The following is a 16590-nucleotide window of genomic DNA, read 5'->3' on the forward strand; positions in this document are numbered from 1 at the left end:
GACGCAGTGTGACTGGTCACCTGGAACGCAACTCTGAATATTTGCAATAATTCTGTGTTAGGGAAGAAGAGGAGCTAATGGTCTCTTTGGAGGAGCTCTGAGTTTCTAACTGTGGTTCTCATGGTGAGTCCTCCTGTGGTTTTTCTCTCTGCCCCAGCTTCTCTTATCTCATGCATTGAGATAAGGACATCAATAAAGTAAGGACTTGGTGTTTGTAAAAGGCTGTCAAAGATAAGTCTTTTAAGTCTCTGGAGCAAGGAATAGCAGCCTGGGGTGTAAGCAGGTGGCTGCTGATTAGCTTGCCCACCTCTTGCACCTGTCCTTACAGCAAATTTGTGCTATCTAGAACTGCAGGACGCTGCACAGATTTCCTTTCCCTGCCCCATCCCAGTCCCCTCATCAGGAGAGCATTTGCAAGAGGTCAACGATCTCTGCGAAGCTTAAACTGGATCTGTCAGCACCATTACAAGATGACCAAAGCCCTGCCCCTTACTTCAGGCACTGCTACGTGGGGATCAGAGCATCTCCTAATCCTCAGGCACTCTTGACAGGGAACTTCCTGTGGTTCTCTACCAGCTGCCCACGGGATCACACAGTCTGGTTGGCAGTGGCACTCAGGTTATAGCAGGTATCCCTAACGGGAGTGTTTTGCACTCCCAGCTATAAAGGGAGAGGAGAGAATAAGCTTGTTTTTCTGGACTGGCCAAGGGCAGAGGAGAATGGACCTTGGCTTCCTGCAAAGCTGCCAAGTGGGAGGAGAGGCTGCTTATTGCAGACTGTAGCGAGGGAGACAGTTTTCAGAGCAAGATATAGAAGTAGGGAAGGTAAGTAATGCCTGGAAGGAATCCAGAAGATTTGAGAATGGGGAAAGAGCTAAGCACATCTTTGATTTGATCCAGAAATTTCTTCAGAAGATGCTCCAAGCAATCCCACTAACGTTCTTTCATGGCATTAGGTGAATTACATCTTTTCCAGGTCCATCGGCAATATTGTTCCCTGTTGGTTCTCTCTGTTGTTCTCTGTTGGTTTCATTTTGAGAGCAGCTTCATCTCTCAGTGCATGGAGTCAACTCCTTGAGCTCTTCCAGGAAGGAGAAGCAGGTGGTGGGTGCTGAAGCCACCTCCTCAGGGTGGGATGGCACTCAAGAGGGCAGGTGGAGTGGGGACAGCATGGCGACTGCCAGTTGTGTGCTGTGCTCCCGTGTGATGCTGCTCCACACAATGGAGCTGCAACCTTGACACTGTGAGACTGCAGAAAACTCCTGTAATGGGGGGTGTAAATGGGGGTGAGTCCTTCTTCTGAGGTAGGAAAATAGGGGCAGAGGAAATAGGGGCAGAGTTAGAAAAGCGATAGACGGAATGGTGTCTATCACAGGTATCACCCTTGTGATGATACCTGCCAGCTCTACAGCAAGTGAGAGCAGTCAAGTTGCATCCCAAGAAGTCCCTGCTCATTACATCAGTTCAGCTCCTAAGAATTCAAGCCTGAGAGCATGCGATACAATAAAATAGGTGATTTCCCACCAAATCCACATGCTGACTTGCACCATCTCTTTGTTGTTTTTTTTTTTTCCAAAAATCCTCAGTGTTCTGGTATATGCACACTCTCAGAAAATCATTATAATATATATGCATTATATTTGAAAAAGCATTTTAATGAGTTTGGTTCTATTTCTCCTTTCTCTGTGCTTAATGTGAACAGTGGGAAAAAGCTGTTGATTGAAAGGTGGGAACCCACTGGCCATTTGGGGTGGCTGAGGCATTGCTTCAGCTCCATGACAAGTAACTCGGGTGCTTTCTGGCGACAGCGTTGCTGACGCCATGTCTGTAGCGCTGAAGACCTCCCGGTGCTCACAAAGCACAGATGAGCTGTGCTGGGCTTGTGTGCTTGAGCATGGTCCAGCTCCTAAAGAAAAGCTCTGCCAGCCGAAGCGTGGCTGTGCCAGGGGCACGTCATCTGCGCCGGGGACTGGTGGTGGCATGGCTCTGCTGGCCACCATCACCTCTCCCCCACCCCTGACCAGCACCACTGTGCTGATACCACTTTCAGCATAGACCTGCCTCCAAGATGTAACATTTTTTCTGGTGTGATAACTGCTTTCCAAGCCAATATATTTCTTAATGTTACCAGAAAGTTGCTAATACCATATGGCAAGGCGCTCTGTATTTTTGCAGGACGATAAACAAATTGTTGCTAGATGCCAGACTGCTCTGGCAGAGCTTTATCACTGATGCCTGCCAGCAGTAGCCTTTAGGGGATAGTAATAATTTGGGGTTGTTTACATTACAGCTTTAAAATAGGGGTTTTCTTGAAGCATGTGTGCATTTAGTCAGGAAAGTTGGCTAAAAAAACTCTGATGGCATCAAAGAGTGAAGGCGCTCGCTACGGCCCATGTATGCGGTCTTGGCCCTTTATAATACCTCTGGCCTTACAGGAGAAGGAGCGTGTTGTGTTACAGGAGCACCAGATGGTTCAGCAGGAGCCACCCCTTGTAGGACAAGGGGACTTACCTGGGTAGGAGACACCAGGTGGGTTCTCCAAAGCCATATCAGTGTATCTGGACCAGCTTTGTCATCGCTTGGCTTTGATCAAGGCTGAGGTTGAGCTTTCTTGAAAAGCTACCTTTGAAACGCTGGTGGTGGGAAACCAGGGCCTTGCTGTAAAGCAGAGGTCTGTGTTAGCCTGAGGGAAGGAGACTTAGGCACGAGCTCCCAGCCTGATGCCCTTCACATGGCTAAGTCCTGCATGGCATTCGGCCGTGAGTATTCCCCAGTGCCTGCCTGCACCAGGGTCTGTCCCAACAGCCAAATGTGCTGCAAAGACGTCGGGAGGTGGCGAAGGCAGAGAGGCACTCAGAGGTTTGCAGTTTGAAACTTCGATGCAGTAGATGAGGTGTTTGCACTCCTCAGCTTGTATATTTAAAACCACGCCTAACTGCATCTTGGATTTGGGGCAGAACTCTGAGTTTCACAGGGTTTTGATGCTCATCCAGAATTTTTCCCGGAGCTGCACAGTATTTGGGTTGTTTGAAAGGGGCTTGTAAAACCTAACAATTTCTGGGGCTGAATGCTGAATTTGCAACAAAAACACGACCAGAATTAGTGGGGTGTCGGGTTTAATAGCATGCGTTTTGCAGATCTGTTTGTGACACGTTCAGCCATAAACTATTCTGACTTGGCATCTCACGTGAAAGCAAAACTTGACATGGCTTTTGCTGGATCTCGCTCAGGTCTCGTTTTGGACTGTAGTCTGGTTCTTCATGTAGGGTGAGATTCGTCCTTTTTTGAAGTGAATGGTTCCCAGGCTTTTGCTCCCCTGGGAGTTTGTTTTAGTTTAAGTCATCTAAATAAACACGTTCAGTGGAACCTGCAGCCAAGCAACCTTGGACCCTGTTGTACTTTGAACAAGGACCTGATCTGAAACCAGCCTCAAGTGTCTGAAAATCTTGAAGCAGGGCCTGCAGGATTGCAAAGGTCTTACTTTCGGTTGAACCATTAGAATCTTCTGCATTCACCTAATCAAGCTTTTTCCTGCAACCAGTGTAAAAACTTTTGAATTATTGTTCTGAAAACTTACAACTGAGATTCTCATGAAATTAAAAGCAGAAGCGGAAGTTAAAAATCAGCAATAACCGTCCTCCGTTCTCAGCCCCTGAATATCATGAGGCTTTTGATGACACTGCAGCCTTTCACAGCTGCTCCTTTCCCATTGCTGGGCTACCTGAAGCATCACATTAAAACTTCTGTGGACACTGGTGGGATTTGTGTCATCTGGTTCATTTGTTGCAGGTTCAGATCTTTACAGTACTGGGAATGTGTCAGAAGAATTCCCCGAGGAGGGGTTGCTAGGTGTTACGGTAGGGATGTTGTTATCACGCAGTCTCAGGGTAACTGGACACGATAATTTGTCATATTGCTTCTTGGTAGGTGTAATGTGCTAAGAGCTGGCCAGAACCCATCGTGTGCCTTCCCTAAGGGGCTGCGGTGGCTCTGCCCTCCATTGTGAAGCTGTGGGCAGCGTCGGGATGGGCTGTCGCAGCCTGAGGTGGGTATGGTTGGGTTGGGTTTGCGCGGAGGCAGCTGTCAGACACCGAGCGTTGCGCGGCTTTTCCAGGAGTCCTCACTCTGGATGGCACAACCGTGTAATGATCCCCAAGAAGCCATTTATGGTTGAGCCCAGTGAAATTACTTCCCAGTGTTTACTGCGCTGAGGCTGCCTTGGCACTGAAGTGGATAGGCTTCGATGCTGCGGGGCTTCCTTCAAAGCGGTGGGAGTTTGTGTGAGCTCGCTGGACCTTTGCAGTGTTAATATTTGCTGTGAGCAATGGGCCTTGTCCTGGTTCTGTATTTGTGACAATTTATTTTGCACAGAAGTTTCTCTGGAGGTGGGGAGGAGAGGGGAAAATGACATGAATGTAGGTAATGAATTTTGTGGAAGAAGTTTAGATGTTTTGTGGTGGTGTGGAATGGCAGGCGGCTGATCTGGGTGTTGCAGGGAGAGCAGAGGTCGTTTTGAAGCTCTGTGTGTTCAGAAGAGCAGTTTGGTGGCTACTGATAAACACTGAACAGCCTCAAGGCTTGGGGAGGAGAGACAGGAGAGTTTGCAGAGGGAACGGGGGTGGCTGGGGAACACTGGTGGTGCTTGAACTGACACATTACACCAGAGGCTGAGGAGATGGAAGAAACGTGCTTATATGGAGAAGACCCCTTTATTTCACCAATAGTTAGAAACTGCATCAATTCTTAACAGATCATGGCCTCAGGGGGTGTGTGTGTGCATGTAAGATCGAATGCCAAAGCCCTGAAGGCTGAGCCAGAAGACTCTGGTATTCATGGCACTGAATGGGGAGAGATTATGCCACCACAGTTTATCCACGACTTCTCTTTGCCGGTCAGTTGTTAGTGCTGTCTGTACACTTTACCCACATGGTCTGATGGATTTAGGTCGTGGGTTTCATAAATGGAGCGCATCGTTAAGCACATTTAAGCCCACACTGTGCTGCTGGGGTTGAATTTGTATTTTGCTGCTTTGCCAGACAGAACATCCACAGTGTTCGCTGGACATCATTTTATAAGAATAATGTGAATATTTAAGGTCTATGCTGAGTCCTCCTGTGCTACCATCAGTTCTTGCAGTCTTGTAAGCACCCCGGATGGATGCTGATCCTTTCAGGCTGAGCAAGCAGAGGAGGTTTTGCTTTAACCAGACTGTGGGTAGAGGAGCTGTGCGTGACATGAGCTGTGAATCCTGGGAGCAGGGCTTCCTTGGATGGTAGTGGGAACATCCAAGATGGGACTGGTGCTTAGTACATCATTTCATGGGCCAGGCCAGATGGTCAAGAGGTCCTCATAGTCACGTTTTAGCCATACATGAACATCTCCAGTTAGCTTAAGCTTCTCAGCACAGCCACAATGCTTTAAGTGTTTACTCTAAAATAAAGCAAAAGGTCCTTTTTTTAAAAAAAAAAATTCTTAATGATATCCATTTTATGCTAGGGAGTCACAGTTGCTCAGCTGAGGATGTGAGCATTGGACTTTGTCTCTGGGCTGTGTCTGGTCACCAGAGAGCTGTGTAACAGGTTTATGGATTTCTTGTGATTCCTTTTTAGCAAACTTCAGTTGGGAATTCTTAAAAAAGCGCCAATTCTCTCTCTCAAATTGGAGTTTTGCGAAGTCAAGGTTCACATTGCAGACTAAGCTTGACCTCTAAAGCTTTTTCTTATCCTGTGTTTGGAAGCTGTATATCCCCTTCCAGTGAAAAAAATGCCACCTTCTTGAAAGATACATGATGATTTAATTTAATCCTTTCTGTGTTCAAGGAGCAAGTGTCACCATAAAGCTGCTAACATTCTGTCCCCTGTGTTTCTGGGTGGCTGCAGCTGTGCGTCGTGTTGGAGTATTTCAGTTCCCTAGGGTTAAATGTTAATTAAAATTATTGAGAGGGGATCCTTGAGCCCTGGTCATGCTTCACCCTGTTTGGGTAGAGAGGGTGTGCTTTATGCGTCTTGTGCTGACCCTTGTATCAAGTTGAATTTAATTGCTTTCCTCAGAGCATCTTATCTCTCTCCCAAGTGCAATTTTTGTTGGTCTCTAAGATGATGGTGATGTTTCTTTGTAATGTTGCTTTGCAAATACACTAATGTATTTAACTTGCAGCAAGCAACAAAGCGATGCAGCCTTGTCTTCCTCAACTGGATGCAGTTGAGATGCACGGTCAGGTGGATCCTGCTCTTCAAGGACTGTTTCCACTTGACTCAATTCGTTTTTGGAGGTGAAATGAGAATGGAGGCTAGTTCTGAAGTGGAGAATAAAACCTATGCTCCAACAGCAGCAAAAGATAGTCCATTTGATATGGCCATTACAATGCATTTAAGGGCAAAGAAAAGTAGATCTTGCTTAAACATATTTTTGTTTTTGACATTTTCTTGCATTGTCTTTTGGGTACTTAAAGATATTAGGTTTTCCTAAAGGAGGACAAGTCTCAAAAGCCTTGCACTTCTTGTATACAGAAGGAATTTGTCCTTCACAGGCTGGAACAATTCTTGATGATCATTTTTTATGGATGGCACTTGATTTGATCATGGATTTCTCTTTTTTCTTAGTAATATAATTTGACATGAAGAGAACTAATGCCATCCTGCAGATAATCAATGCCCTTTCTTGGTCCTAAATTCCACTGATGTAAACTTGCCCGAGGGAAACTGGTGTCACTACCAGAACATCAGCTGAATGAGATTGCACTTGTTTGAAATAACTTAAAAGTCAGTATACATGTTTGTTTAATGTGTATAAACTTGGGGTTTACCAGACCTGCTATGGGGACAGCAACTGTTATAGTCCCGTGTTTTTGCTCCACTCATTGCCTAGACCTGGTGTTTTAATTTTTTTAAAATTTTCCTGCAGTAGCATAGATCCCTATATAATGAATTTAAGCCTAGATGAAATATGCTGCTGCTCTTTAGTTGGTTTTTATAGAAAGTTCAGGAGTAGCCTGTGAGCCTCGGTGGAGGCTGAAAATGACTGCTCTGAAAGGAAAGACAGCGAACCCCTTAACCAAGAGGGTGTGCTTTGTGTGGATGGGTAGAAATGCCTTCCCAGTTCTTACTGTATTTAGCACCTAGAAGCATACGTGCAACTGGGTCAGGTAGGTGCAGGTAATGGTAGATGTCTTCGATCTGCTCAGATGTCACGCCTGAAACCTGCCCATGGTTTCAGATCTCCTGAAGCAGTACCTTCCTATTGCAGGAAACATGCTGTTTTGACTTAAATTTTCCTAAATTTTCCATTGATTTCCTAAATTTCATGTAAAAAGTGATTGACGTTTCTCATGATTAATAGTAAGTACACATAGTTCTCTGAGATGTAGTTGGTAATTTCTGTTAACCCAATGTACATCTTTCCTGATGAAGCCAACCTAGTTTGCCCTGATTATGGATATGTGCTGCCCTGCCGTACTGGTGGCAGTAAATGTGCCTGTGATGGAAGGAGCAGGTTAGGAGGCATGTCCTGGCGTAGCTTCAGCCTTGCTTGGCTCATCCCTGCAAACACTCCTTTCATCTCTCTATCCTCCTCTTCATCCTGTGACAAAATGCTTTTCCAGGGCAGTGTGAGGGTTATGGAACAGATATTAGTTAGAAAAGTGGAATTTCTGAGTGAAAGGTAGAAGGAAAGACAAATTTTAAACCCTTCCTCTTCCTTCCTTGGTTCTTGCAGCTTGTGCTGTGTCCGGCACAAATGGGGACAGGGCTCTGCGAAGCCTGTAGGTCCCATCCCACGCATGTGAGACCGTGCCCAGTTTTGCATGCTCTCGGGAGAGACGGGGTGTACCCCCAGTGCGTATGGGCAGGTGGGTGCAAAAATGGGCAACGCTGCTTTGAGACTGGGCTTCTGAAGGGAGATAGACCCCCTCTTCGGGGAATCTCCTCCGCACGGGTTTTGTATTACTTCCCCTGCTTCATGAGTGCACTTAGATGCCCTGTATACATAATTAACCTCTCCGCTGCGCTGGCAGACACTTTTATTGACCTGCCCATCGTGACTCCTAAGTGTTTTCCTCGGAGGATTGTGCAGGTTCAGAGGCCAGAGAGCTGGAGGAGACGCGCACGAAGCTGAGTGACTCTTGGCAGTTATAGATGCAGCTTCCCCGGTTTTCTAGGAGCAAGAATGTGCATTTGGGTCAAGAGGTGTCTCTGTGGTGAGGGTGCCTTGCCATAAATCCAGGAGGCTGAGCATCAGGATGCTTATGATGGATCTGTCCTCATAATGCCTGTAAAGTGCATGAGGATGGATGGGCCCAGCTTACCGGCAGCCGGAGCACTCAGGTTTGCCGTGCTGCGAGGGGGTAACATTTCCCATGGCGCTGCTGGATCTGGCTGCTGCCGTACCCACCTCGTTGTCACGCTTTGTGACCTACCTTTGAAAGGTGTACGTGTGAAGAGGGAGAGGTGGCAGTGCTAAAAGCTGCGACATTAATGTAACTCCTGCCTTACCTTCTTCCACTCGGGATTTTCCAAGCCTTGCAGAGTGAGTCTGAGCTGACTTTGAGCTGAGCTTGTGCAAAACCACAGAGAAGTAATATGCTTCCTGAAAAATCCTATCTCACTAGGTATGTGCTGTGTAAACAGCTCTGGGGCTTTATAGGGGGTATCAGCAATGCTGGGTGCACCAGCCCTCGGTCCTCAGCTGGGGATGCTTCAGGAGTGGCTTGCTGGGATTGCTGAGCCGCTCACCTCCCGAAAACCCAACCCTCATGTCCCGAAAACCCACGCTGTCACTGCTCCGAAATTTAGGAAATACAGGGCAGGATTTCTTTTGTATAATGCAGTGTGTGAATCAAACAGTGCCAGTGTTGGAGGGGAGTTTTCAGCAAGCCTTTGCAGTAATTGCTGAGCTCAGTGGGTGTACCTTGCGCCTGGGGGTGGTGTGAGATCCAGCACAGTGGGGTACTGCTGCTCGGGAACCCCCTCTGTCCGTCTGTCTGTCTGCGGAGGGGGAGGGAGGGATGCAGAAAGGGTCAATTTTCAGCTTTTTTCCTTGCAAAAAACATAGGTGTGTGCACCTCTTGGAAAACTTTTCCTTGAGAGGTAGCTTTCCCTGCCCCAGGATTTTTAGGAAGAGGGGGCTGGCTTTCCTTGCAGAGGGAAGCGACCCCGCTGGTATGGAGAGCTTGTATCTCCCCAATTTGACTTGGAGCCTGGGGGGCTGAACTTGCAGAGAGGTGATAATTAGACAGGAGAGTCATCCCCGGCTCACTTGAAAGGGTGAGTGTGGCTGCGTCCTGTGCCAAGCCGGCGTTCCTGGGTCGTCACAGAGGTGTTTCCTATGGTTTGGTGTTTGGTATTATTTGCAGCACATCATCAGCGCATTCAGTCGCCTTACCCAGAGAGCTTCTAATTGCAGCATCATTTGAGGAGGGGGGAAGAGTTTTAACATAAGCTTAGCTAACAACAGCTTAACACAGCATCACTTGTAAGGCTTAATTTGTGCCCTGATCTTTGCAAACAGAGAAACCTTTCAGTCTTGGAGGCATCTCTCCCCGCACCGTTGTGTTAACCAAGCTGCTTATTGTTGCCGTAAAAGCCGAGTGAAGTTTGGATTTGCCGGTGCCCACTGAGCCAGATTTGTGAGGCATAAATGAGAAAACCTGCCCTGGCCTCCCTTTCCCATAAAAAGCTGCTCAGGTGGCTGAGCGTGGCCGGCTAATAGGGAGGAGGAGGCGGCTGCTGCACCTGCTCACGCTTTGGCTCAGGCTGGTGGCATAGGGGCTGTGGCGAGTTCCCCCCGAGCAGCAAGCTGTTAGGGGCAGGAACGCCTCGCTCCCAGGAGCGCTCCTGCTACGGCAACAAAGGGCCCTTTGATCCTTTCCATTTGGAGAACTTAAAACGAAAAAGCCAAACTACAATAAGACCCAAGTTGGGTCATAAAAAGGGAGAGCAGGAGCACCAAAGCGCACCGGAGTGTAACTGTAGAAACAGCAAATGCTTTGGCACTTAATTGTGCTCTAGTGTCAGTTCAGCATGTTTCACGTTTAATACTGGAGAGCCTGTCACCAAATGCTCTGCACAAACAACCCGGTGCTGCTCCCTGGTAAGCTCAGGGCGCTCGGAGAGCCCCTGACTCCGGCGCAGCTCCTTCAGCTCCGCTCCGCGTGGGGTTGGCCTGTGGTGTGTGAACAGTCCCACGCTCGAGATGTCCCTGTCCGGAGCGGGAGCCTTGGGCGGCTGCTGCCGCTCTAACCCCGCTTGGTGAAGGGACTGGGAGCGCTCGGGTCCAGCGCCTTGTCACGCCGCTGTGTCTGGGGCTGGTCCCCAGCTGTCAGCTACCAGAGGTGCCCCGCCGGAGCCAGCGCTTCGTGCTGCCAGGCTTTACCAGCGCGGCTGCGCTTTCCCTCGCCTCTGCGCAGACCTGGGTGATGCCCGAGGGGTTTCTGTGGAAGGTGGTGTTTAGATCAGGCATTTTATAAGATGATTATCAGAAGTCTGGCTAACAGCTGCTGCATCTTCCCACGGCTCCTAGGGGTGTGTTTAAATAAAAAATGCTCTGAATTATTTCTGTGCTAAGAACTGAGCTGCAAGTTGTTGCCTCTGCAGTGGCACGGCCTCATTGCACGGCCAGGCAGCAGCTCCTGAGAGCAAAATCGGTGATTTGGGGGATGGCTCGTCACAGATACAAGGAGGTGCCAATGTGAAGACAGCCCGTGCCTTTCGCAGGAGCAGAGTTGTGCCTCTGCGATGGCTCTTGCCCTGCTCTGAGAAGGGAGCTTGGCTGGAGGTGTTGCCTGTGGGATGATGGTGAGCAAAACACAGGAGCAGCTCATCCCTTGAGCACGTGTGGGACACCCCAGGGCCACAAAGCCCTTGTGCCCGCCCTGCTCTGAGGGGCAGACAGGGATGCGGGGCTGGGTGCGGGTCCTGCCCCATCACGTGGCAGTGCCATCGCACCGGGCCAGGCGGCTCCTGTGCAGCTCCGAGGCTTTCAAGATCTCTTCTTTATTTTAAAGAATCCATTCAAAACATAAACCTCCACGTTTTGAAGGGCGAGCGCTCTGCGAGGTGCATCCTGACAGCTGAGTATGTACGAAATGCGTCTTGGCAGCATCTCCCGGCTGACGTCGGCACAGAGGGCGCAGCCTCGTATCGGCAGCGGGCGTTTGCACCAGGAGCTCCTGGGGAAGGGCGGGCAGGGGCAGGAGTGACGCTCGGCCAAAGCCATCTCCCTTTTCTCTTCCACCCTCCTCTCTTTGGAGGAGCAAGGGGATGGGTGACAGATCCAATGAGTGTTTTGGTGTCGCTTAAACAGGGACATGATTAGACCCTAAGTGATGGGCACCTGGTGAAAACAAGGTGACACTGAAAAATTACTGAAAACCCTTACAAATTGCTTTTTCCCCTAAGAGATTACCATGGGTCCTGCTCTCCATGGTGTAGGTGACGTGTGCGAGTGATTTATTCTATTGGAGATTATAAGAGATGCTGTGAAATCATCTTGTAAGTAGTCGAAAATCATTTGTCTGTCTCTGACGTGTCTTAGCACGTACAGGAATGCTCTGTTTGGGGAAGTGAGGTCCTTATCCTGATTTATCTCGAGGTACTTGTAAATGTTACTGTAATTTCATGTTATCAAATCATTTAGCTCTTCCTCTTCCAGAACGAAGTTATTTTATCTCATGCACCTTGTTTACTTCAAATTAGCCCTGAGGTTGGCCTGAAGTTGCACCTTGTTATTCCTCCACCTCCTGTCTCTGTCTTAGGCTCTGTCGGCAAATTTGAAGGTATAAGTAAATACTTTTTTGTTATTAATAGAATAACTTCCCCCTCCTACACACACGTTTTATTTTCATTCCAGTCTTCGTTTTCCGTGAGAAACTGACATTGCAGTACAAGCGGAAACCTCCCAAATTGCATGAAAATGCCTTAATTCTCCTAGTAACAAGGTCAGGGCTCAAATCCAGGACCTTTCCATGAGTGTGGGGGAAGCGGCCCTTCCAATTACCTGCTCCCCCTGCGGTACGGATCCGGTCGGTTCATCAGCACCTGGGTTTGGGTGGATTTGAAACTCAGCCATGGTATTGTTTGAAAAAGTCTCCATTCATTGGGGAAGGGTTTGTAGTGGGCTGAGCCCTCAGAAACCTGGGGCTGGTTTTATGGCTTCCCATTGAAACCTGGTGGAACCCCGTGGTGTTCACTGATTTCCCCCTTCCCTGCTCATGTGGCTTTGATCAAACCCAGGGCTTGGAGAATGACCCCCCCCCCCCCCCCCCCCCCCCCAGGAACTGGAACCACTGAGCTTTGCCCAGTTCTGCTGTTCATGAAAGCATTTGAGAGCTTCCAAGTGTAGATGATAAAATTAGGACCTTCGTGCCTAGCCCAGTACGGAGATTGCCAGTCCTATGGCAGAGCAGGCTTTGCCCCCATATAGGGGGCACGTATAGGGAACGTGGACCCTGGCTTAGCATGTTTGATGCAGAAGTTGCCGTGAGAGTTTAATACTAAGCGTAGGCCTGCGGTACTGAAAAACTCATCATTTGACTTTGGGGGGAGTTGGATGGGGCTAACACTACGATGGAAAACCTTCCTTTGGCTTTGCTGAGCATTAGATTAAGTCCTGTATGATGCTCCATGCTGCGCTTATCCCTGTCCGGAACCCATAAAACACCCGGAGCTGAGACAACATCCAGGGCTGAAGTGAGCCTGTATCCACTCCCCAGTGCATTTGGACTCATAAAACAGCGTGCCGGCGCACACAGCGATGCGTGGCGTTCGAGGTGCGGCACCAGTAACTCAGCAGTTAAAGGACAAAACATATTTTCTGGCAGAAGGTTGTAGGCGAGAAGAATTTCCCCTGTGCTGAACCACTTCAAGATGCTGTTGTGTGATGCTGCAGCTCCCACCGGTGCTGTGTGTGCTGTGTACATTGGAGTCCTGAATCCAGCCCAAGGTCCGTGTGCTGCCGTGTCCAAAGTCCAGCTCCAGGTCTGCTAGTCTAGATCCCCAAGCTGAGCTGAACCCAGTGTGGTGGGTTGACCCTGGCTGGGCATCAGGTGCCCACCAAAGCTGTTCTGTCGCTCCCCTCCTCAGCTGGACAGGGGAGAGAAGATATAACAAAAGGCTCATGGGTCTCTCTCCTTTCTCCCAGCTGCTGTTGTGCAGCAGTTTTTCCCCCTTTCTCAAATACGTTATCCCAGAGGCGCTACCACAGTGGCTGATGGGCTCGGCCTTGGCCAGCGGTGGGTCCGTCTTGCGGCCAGCTGGCATTGGCTCTGTCAGACATAGGGGAAACTTCTGGCAGCTTCTCACAGAAGCCACCCCTGTAGCCCCCCCGATACCAAAACCTTGCCACGCAAACCCAGTACACCCTGTTTGCCAATATCCTGAAGCAGCGAGCGGCTGGGGAGCTAGCAGCCCGGGTGCTAGCTGGGGAGGTGGGTTTGCAGTGGGAGTGGAGTCCCAGGAGGGCAGGCGATTTGCTGCAGGGTGGTTGGGGAGCAGTGCTTGTGCTCAGGAGCTGCTGACCTCCAGTTCTGCATCTAATCCTGGCTCCCTGTGCAGGGAAGAATGTCGTCTAGGGCCATGGTTTCCTAAGCCAGGTACTTGAGATCTGGATGGCTGCTTATAGGCTGAGATTGAAAGGTAGGGAAAGGGGAAGGACCACGTCCCCTCTGCCACGAGAAACGAAACCCTCTTCCAAACAAAAACGAATCCTGAGAGAGCAGAGGTGTTAAATCAGGCACTTGCGTCACGCCTGTGGCAGCAGAGCTGGGGTGGGTCTGGTGGCTGAGGACACTGCTGCCCCGTAGTCCTCCAGCTGCCGTCGCATCGGGATGCCGGGGGGATGCTGGCCCGTCCGGGGAGCTGCCCCAACCTGGAAACGGCCCTTCCTGCTGCTGTCATTCAGGGATGCGAGTTGGAGCCACGCCTGGGGTGTGCAACACAGCTCCGAAATAACCGGTTGGATTCAGGGACCAGAGTGGGGTCGGGGACCCCGATGCCTGCGGCGGCCCTCCGCTCATCCCCGAGATCCACGCACAGGTTATTTGCCAGGTGTCGCGCCCAGGGTGCGGCGGGGGAGAGTTTTCAAAGCTCTGGGAAGACTTAGACTAAGGCTTGTAATGGTTTTAGTGGGATTTGGGTAGTTATGGATGCAAGCCCATAAGGTATTTTGGAAAACGTATCAGAAGTGAGCGGCAGAGGTGGCAATGCTGTTGTGTGGCCCAGATGAGATTCTGATTTTTAAAAATTTTTCCTGATTAAGTATGATGTCTCCCTGGCATGGGTTCAATTCATCCTCCTTTCCTAATAGAAAAAGCCAAGCTAAATGTCTTGCTTTGCTTGCAATTGAAGGAGCTGGACTGGATAAACTTAACTGTTGTCTTTGAAAAACTTTCTCTCCTTGGATAGGAGCGTTTAAAAAAAATTGAAAAGACGACCTCATGCTTCTGTGCTTTTTTTTAAAAAATTTATTTCTATTTCAGCTGATGTTTGTTACAGCTCCTATTAACAATGTTTGAACTAAAAACAAGGTCCAGATGTGATGATTTTATTTATGCCAAATTGGGTTTTGGTCACTGAGCTTGCATTTGGATAATGAATTTTTTCTTTTTTTTTTTTTTTTCCTTTTTCAGCCTGATGGCACCAGCAAGGAGTGCGTCTTTATTGAAAAAGTCCTAGAAAACAACTATACGGCACTGATGTCAGCAAAATATTCAGGCTGGTATGTCGGATTCACCAAAAAAGGGAGGCCACGGAAAGGGCCCAAGACCCGGGAAAACCAGCAAGACGTACATTTTATGAAGAGGTACCCAAAGGGGCAAGTGGAGATACAGAAACCTTTCAAGTACACAACAGTCACCAAGAGGACTAAGAGAATACGACCCACCAACCCCAGTTAAAAATAGACAAAAACAGTGTCACAGTAATAAACCACAAAAAAAAAAAAAAACTGCACCAGAGGAATATTTTTACATTAAAAATAAGGAAGAAGCTCTATTTTTGTACATTGTGTTTAAAAAAAAAATAAAAATAAAAAAAATTAATAAAAGACTAGATGGTAAACGCTGGGGAAAAGCTGTTAGGGATTTATTGTGACTTGAAAAACAAAACGAACTGCTCTATTTAAATTGACTTCTTGTTGTTGATGACACACAGGTGCTTATTTCGCTTTTTTTGGAAAGGACAACTTTTCAAGCATATCCCCAGAGGAAAGGAAAAAAAAAAAGTAATTATTAAAAATAAATAAATAAAACCAAAGAAAACCAAAGTTCTTTCCCAAAGTTACTGAGACCCTGCCCCGCAAAGTGCCGGTTTTTGCAGTAATCTATTTATTGTCTGCTGCATGCCGGCCCAGGACAAGATGGTGTGTGCCGCAGCGATTGAGTTTCCGTGGAGTTCTCGACGCATCGATCTTCTGTAACCTTTCTGACGACATAAGGTGTCACGGCTCCGTGATCCTGCATTATGCTCAGTTCTGGAGAATGCTGCTAAATACATTCAAGTGACTACAAGATGACCTAGTACACCAATGATAAGGGAATATTTTAAAACCAGCTATATTATATATATTATATATATATAAGCTATTTATTTCACCTCTCTGTATATTGCAGTTCCATGAACCAAGTATTACTGCCTCGACAATTAAAAAAATTATTTAAAACACATGTACATATTTTTGCTGTTCACACTTCTTTTCCCCCCTTGACTATTGTTTTTTTTTTAATGCATATTTATATTTTATGTGAGGGCAGCAGGATATGTTCAGGGTAGTTTCCCCACTCTAAGCTTCATTGCTAATTCTGTAATTCCTCCCTTTCCTTAATACTGTCTTCTTCCTCCTCCTTTGTTGTTCCCACAAGGAACAAGTCTTGTGTGGGGTGGTGATAGGCTGAGAGTGGGGGGATCCACAGTGGCATTTTTCAAGAGCAGGAGTTAAATTTGATACTTTTCAGTCCAATGAATAGTTCCTAAAGCTTTGGCCACGCAGAAGGTAAGCTGGAAAATTAGTGTCTGACTCAATTAACACGTACTTACGTGTGGCTTGTGTTTCCTTCACTGGAGGTTTTGAGAGGGGCTATTTGTTTCAGCTATTTAATTCAATATTGTATCTTTCAAAACTTGCCCTAGACTGACCAAACCCCTCTCCCTCGCCCCGCGTAGCTCTCCCAGCCTTGGTGACTTGCTCTCCTGGTCGGTCCAGCCAGCTTTCCTCCCGGGTGTTCTGCACAGGACTTGGACGATGCAAAGCCATGAGGTATGAATCTATATACAGACGGACCCAGGCAGTGGGTTGGGTGAGACAGTGTTAAACCAGGAGTGGGAAAAAAGAAGGACGATGAAATAACTGACCCCAAATTTTAGCTGAAATGACAACTGAGCCCAAGTGAAGCTTTAAACTTGACTTTTTCCTTCTCTTGCTACACTCCCTGATTCCAGCCAGGGCTGAAAACGCTCAAAGCCACTAAGAAAGCTTTTTCTTGTTAATCAGAAGAAAACGACTCTCCCCAGAACAAGCTTTCTCAAGATAACTTTGAGTGCTGCAGCCAAATCCTGCAGATCAAAGCCGCTTGGGAGATGGTGCAGATAAGCGTGCAAGCTTG

General features: G+C 48.0%; 1 protein-coding gene across 1 annotated transcript in view; it reads left to right on the plus strand.

The window, feature by feature from the left end:
* Positions 1 to 15615, plus strand: part of FGF18 (fibroblast growth factor 18) — a 72986-nt gene extending 57371 nt beyond the window's left edge. Inside the window, exon 5 of the mRNA XM_068417248.1 lies at positions 14620 to 15615. Coding sequence (XP_068273349.1) covers positions 14620 to 14886 — 267 coding nt within the window. The 3' untranslated portion in view covers positions 14887 to 15615. The remainder of the gene's footprint in view (positions 1 to 14619) is intronic.
* The last annotated feature ends 975 nt before the right edge of the window (positions 15616 to 16590 follow it).

This window comes from Nyctibius grandis, chromosome 22 (assembly GCF_013368605.1).
Source record: "Nyctibius grandis isolate bNycGra1 chromosome 22, bNycGra1.pri, whole genome shotgun sequence".
NCBI lineage: Eukaryota > Metazoa > Chordata > Aves > Nyctibiiformes > Nyctibiidae > Nyctibius > Nyctibius grandis.